General features: G+C 42.5%; 1 protein-coding gene across 1 annotated transcript in view; it reads right to left on the reverse strand.

Moving 5' to 3' along the window:
• Positions 1–6,205, reverse strand: part of nr5a2 (nuclear receptor subfamily 5, group A, member 2) — a 70,281-nt gene that overhangs the window by 53,560 nt on the left and 10,516 nt on the right. The window contains exon 4 of the mRNA XM_032525746.1: positions 337–1,043. Coding sequence (XP_032381637.1) covers positions 337–1,043 — 707 coding nt within the window. The remainder of the gene's footprint in view (positions 1–336; positions 1,044–6,205) is intronic.

The following is a 6,205-nucleotide window of genomic DNA, read 5'->3' on the forward strand; positions in this document are numbered from 1 at the left end:
CAGCCCTGTGTGCTCCGCATTAGTGTTGAGCTAGTGAATAAAAGAAGAAGATTAAAGGCCTGTTGAAGATACAGGATTACGCAGATGATTTTCATGAACTGTGTAACGTACCGTCAATTATGGATGACAAAGATTAACCATTGAAACAAAATGCAGGATAATTTATTAAAAGTCTGCAGAGTAACTGCAATTAGAATTAAAGCTTAATTATCAGTAAGCTATCATAACTGAAAGGAATCATGGCCAAAACCATAAAAATAAAGTTGTAGAAAAATGAACACATTGTCTTCACATTCAAACAAAAAAACCCTGTTCACATGGATCATGCACACCTACCTTGAGTTCACGGAAGAAGATGCTGCTGCGTGCCCACTCCACGATGGAGAAGAGTGTCTGGTCGGCCATCTTGCACATGAGGCCAAAGGTGTTGAGTTTTTCGTGTTTGCCTCTGCTAGCCTGTTCCTGCTGCAGGTAGGCCATGATCTTGGCCTGGACCTGGGGCTCATCTGGCTCACACTTGAGCAGCTCTACGATCAAGTGAGGGAAGCTGGGCGGTGAGCCTGTTTGGTATGCATCGACATAGGCGTAGCCCATGATGGACTCTGGTGAGCTGGTGTACGGGTCTGGGTACTCTGACTTGATGGTGCGCGTGCCCTGGAAGTGTCCGTAGGCCGCCTGGTAGCCCTGCAGGCTTCCGGCGTGTGGTGGCATTGCCATGCTTACTGGCGAAGTGACAAATGGGCTGCGGTCATAGTCTGTGGGGGGCAGGGCGGTGGCATGATGATGGTGGTGGTGGTGGTGACCGGTGTGGTGGCCAGGGTGGTGGCTCAGTGGAAGGCCCTTGGATGCGGCCGAGTGGATGTTCTGGATGGCTGAGGAGATGGTGAGGTCGGTGGGCACTGCTTGCATAACCTGAGTCATGGCCTCAATTTTTAGGCCATTGGCTCGGATCAACGCCTTCTTTTGCTGCTTGAGGGCCCGGTCACGTTTGTACATCGGGCCAAACTTGTTGCGCCCGCCACGCATGCGGTCTGCCCGCACAGCTGACAGATGAAAAGAAACATGAAACAGGAGACAAGAAGGAAGAGGACAAAATTAATACTAAGTTAGTGTTTCTTCCAGAATGAGAAGTCCACCATGTATACAAACAAAGACTTTCATAACCTGAAAAAAATTACCTTTACACACTAAATCCGCTATATTGTAGCAATTTGTCCATATTTGAATATAGATGTAAGCTATGGCATTATGGAAGTCAACACCTCATTTATAACTTGTATGTAGGGCATAGGTTTTTCTGTGGTGATTACACTTGACATTTACTTGTTTACTCCTAAACCCCACAGGTCTAACAGATTGGGTTGTTACTCATTGACCAGAGACACAAACTTCTATGGACCGCTCTAATCATTTTACAGCTGGCTATCTCTCACTACCACTCTACAAATGCACACCTCAAAAGCTATACATTGGGATAGACTGATAGAAAGTTCTCCTTTTAAATATGGCATATGTTTTAAAATGCTATCTGATTATGCAATATCTAAAGCTTTAAAACGTCACTGTCTTTTACAAAAACCCAAAAGTCCAAAAAGACTGACAATGAACAAATTGAGTTTTTTTTTTCTCTGATGAACCACACATAGCCATGATGCCCCCCTGCCTCCCCCCTCAGTGCAGGATCCTGTGGTGAAGATCACAACGAGTCTGTGCCGTGGGTATTTCTAATGAACGAGCCGGGCCTACAGTGGACTGCTACGAGGGCCATGTGTGATCTGGCCGACTGCTGCCATGGGGAAGCTGCTCTGCTGTCTCCCAGTTGGGGGGCCCTGGTGTTAATTATTCATACTTAATTACCTCTTACTCTGACGAGTAAGAGGCCAGCGTGCAACGAGCTAACGGGTGTCTGAGAGACTATGCAACAGAAAATCACTCACTAATACTAATATTGTAGACTTATTTTTTTTGTATTCGATAAAAGAAACCCACACATATAACTGTTTATGCAAATACGTGCAAATACATTTGCCTTGATACTACATAGTGAATAGTCAGATAACATGATGATTATGCTCATGATGTCTTGACGGATGAATGAAAGAACAGAAGAAGAAATTTGAAGAGTGGGTGTGGAGGGGGTGGGGTGGGGGTGAGGAGAGGCACACACACACATGCGCACACTCACACACACACACACAAACACAGACACACACACGCACATACACATTCTGAGCTGCCTTGGGAGTGATTTTAATGACCTCCGTCACAAAAGTGTCTGTCACTGATCTGAGCGAGAGGAGCCGAGAGGGGAGACATACACGAACACACACACGCCCACACACACACACACACACACACACGCACACAGACACACACACACAGACACACACATGCTGACTCCTTCTTGTATATTCTCATTGAAAACACACACACACAAACACACACTAACATGGAAAGCATCGCACTCTGGTCCAGATCACAGAGAGAGATGGTAGCAGGCCAGACAGCTCAAGTGGTATATAATGTATACACAGTGAAAGACAACACCACCATCAACAACCCTAACACACACACACACACACACACACACACACACACACACACACACACACACACACACACACACACACACACACACACACACAGAAGACCATTTCCCAACATGCTTGAGGTTAACTCCAGTGCCCACTCAACAAGGCTCAGGGATTATCATGACCGTTAAAAATTGATCACACATCAAATGAAAAAAAAGAAGGAAACAGCAGCCGTCAAATGTATCCATTATACATTATTGTAGGGCAACTTTAACTATTAATGATTTCTTCACAACAGTGTAATTAATGAGCTGAGAAACTAATAGTTGGCTCTTAGGGAAAACAAAATAGCCCCTGACTGGCTTCTTGTCTGCCTCGGAACCAGGTAACCACACACACCAACCTCCCAACAAACACCAACACACACACACACACACACACACACACACACACACACACACACACACACAGATTCTTTGTCTCTAATTAAAGGTGATTTGCATACATGTAACACAGATTAATATGGAAGGGGGAGGGGAAGAGGAGAGCGGGACAGTGTACGCGTGTGTGTTAAGGGAATGTGTGTGTTTGACTGAGGTGGAGCGATGTTAATGTGTTTGTTGCTGCAGCGTTGAGCTTATGATGACAAAGTTATCATAAGACCCTGCAAAATTAGAAGGTTACGAGAATAAAAAATTTGTAAGTTATTAATTTGTAAAAGTTTCCATGCAGAAACACTTAAAAAAACACAGCAGTAATTGAATTTCCCTTTTAAAATAAGCTTGTTTCTATTCCAAACTTAAACTCACTGGTAGGTTTCTGTGGTGCCAAGAAAGGGATATGTTTGATGTTTGTGGTTTGTTTGGCATCAACAGCACAGGCTGAACAATCAGAATAACAGTGTTAGCCATCACTGTTGAAAAGGCAAACAAGAAAGACAGCTACGTACAGAAATGGATCAAACTTCAGTGTTGTTGTCTGGAATTCGCTGGTATGAGCACTTAACGTAGCGTAAAGGTAGAGGCCAGAAAGAAAAATAACCTGGGGGAAAATGTACACTGTGAACTAAAAAAAAAAAATGTAATATACAGTATATAAATATTCATGAATACGAACAGAAAGCGTCCCAAAGAAGAAAAGTTTGAATAAATAAGAAGAAACTATTATTGGTGTAAAACGGATCTGGCTTGGGGGATAGTGTGAGTTAGCAGTGAGGCTTTTGGGGCTAAAGCTAGGTTGAAAGGCTAAAAGGCTGATAGTGTCTTAACTCTGAATTCCCCTGACTGACTTACCGTCTAAGAGCACGTCCACACAAAAACACACTCAGGCACACCCACACACATCCATAAATTCAGAAACGGACCCAACAAAAATCCTGTTCCTCCTTTCCAAAAGTATTCGTACACCATGTACACAACGTTTCAAACATGAACAAACACAAACAACCACACACAAACACACACACACACACCCACATCCACACACACACACACACACACACTATCCTTCACACACTCAATTTCTTTGCACACATATCCCCTTAGACACTGAATCACACACAACAGCCCTCAGCGCTTAAATCCTCTGATTTATGGTTGTTTAATATACAGGAATATTAAGCACGCGTAGGTGAGGATCCCTGTCGGCCGCCAGCATATTAATGGGTCCCGTGGAGCCTTGCTGACACCCTGTTTGTCATGTCGGGGCCCCGGCCCCTGCTCCGTATGCGCCCTATCCCATGCACACACATGAATACCTATGATACCTATGCATAAGTAATGGGACAGCTCCCTGGCTTCCACTGCAGGTACTGGGAGGCTGATGGAAGACAAATCAGAGTGAGAAAGATGGAGACAGGGAGGAAATAAAAAGTGGAGGGAGAGGGAGAGAGATACAGTGAGGAATATACAAACACTCAGAAGGTGTCGCTTCTTTGTGCTGAATGGCTCAATAGTGGTTTTGCATTTGTAGTAATTGATGAATTTAGATTTGATGGTGAATTAAGTGCATGAAAAAAAGGGTTAAAAAAAACTGTCTGTGAGTCTGTTAAGTGATGTTCTAAGGGAGAGTGAAAAGTCCAATAAAAGTTAAACTGGTAGAGTTAGATTGCCAACAAAACAGTCCACTTTAAATCGGTATATTGTAATGTCTGGATTAAACAAGACAAAGCTGGCAAGTCAGCTTTGAATCAAGCTGGAAATACTACCTAGCATTCACTATCTAAAAACTGTAAAGAAAAATATTTAGGGCAAAAGCTGCGTGCTGTTTTGTTAAAAAAATATTGTAATAATTACCATTTCCAATGTGGTGTCTGTCAACTTACATTTTTAATGGTTATTGAAAAAAAAAACTAATACTAGTGTGACGGTCTGTCTTTAAGATGATACACAAGTGAATGAATATTAGGCAGCTCAGTGAAGCATGTGATGCAAGACAACTTCTAGCGAGCATAAAAAGAAAATCATGCCAGTGGGAGCTGTTCGGCTACGGCACGCTTCATCAGCTTTAGTGAAAGACGTGCTAATGGGTCAAGCCATAGTGGGATGTGGCTTTTCTTTTCCTCAATGAGTCAACATCAAGAGCTGAGGCACTACAGTGCACAGCAATAAACTACTAAGTACTATCTAAGATTTTTACAAAATGGTAGCATTGAGTGTTTGTGTGGTTAAATGGGTGTGTGGCTGCCAGGCTCCATCATCATTGTGTGTGTTTGTTTTTTTTACTTCAATACTGTTCGACACAATCACCCGCAATGGCCCTGACAGTAACTATAACAGAAACATTAACAGATTAAACAAGCTTTTTATAGACAAATATTAAAAGACATTTTTAAAATATATTTGACTTTTTTATAATTTCATGATAAACTGTTTGATGTTGGCAACTGATGGCATGTGGTCAGAGGGATTTTAGGTTAAAGATCACACTCATATCCAGATTCACTTGAGTGTTAATTTAGTTTTAACTCTCACAGTTCATATGGAATTTTTGAAAATATCATATCATATCTTGGATGTTACACACTGGGTCATAGCTATGTCATTTATCCAGAGGCAGAAACACACACAAAAGAGAATATGATATGCCTCTGCAGTGTTTTTCTTTGTTGTGCAAAGCAGGCGTCACGTTTAGCTATTTTTGTTATCAGCTCAAGATAATACAAATGGTGTATAGTGTTGGGATGGGGTGATAGACATGTCACAACACTGTTTACTGTACAGTCTATCACTCTGACATGCGCCCGTCTGCCATTTCACGTTGTTACGCTACCTTTGCGTCCCGTCAACAAACAGGAAGGACATTGAGCAACACCAGAAAGGCAAAAGTAAACAGTAAGAAAAAAACTGAGTTTGAGTCCACTTTAAAGTTTTCCTTGAATCTTTGTACACATTTTGGTTTCCACTTGATATCCTGAATTCACATGTTGCTGCAAGCTGCTGTGTAACGGAATGAAACGACTGCTCATGACCCCCAATGCTCCTTTCCTCTATCACAGCTATTGTACACACAATTCTTTTTAGATCAAATGACAGCTTCTCCCACTTGCCTGTGGCCCTCTGAACACCTTTTTGGGCTTCTCATGAATATATGTATGTGTTTACCAGGGAGAGTTGTATGTGTGAAGTGTGAAGTGTGAAGTGTGTGTGTGTGTGTGTGTGTGTGTGTGTGTG

This window comes from Etheostoma spectabile, chromosome 9 (assembly GCF_008692095.1).
Source record: "Etheostoma spectabile isolate EspeVRDwgs_2016 chromosome 9, UIUC_Espe_1.0, whole genome shotgun sequence".
NCBI lineage: Eukaryota > Metazoa > Chordata > Actinopteri > Perciformes > Percidae > Etheostoma > Etheostoma spectabile.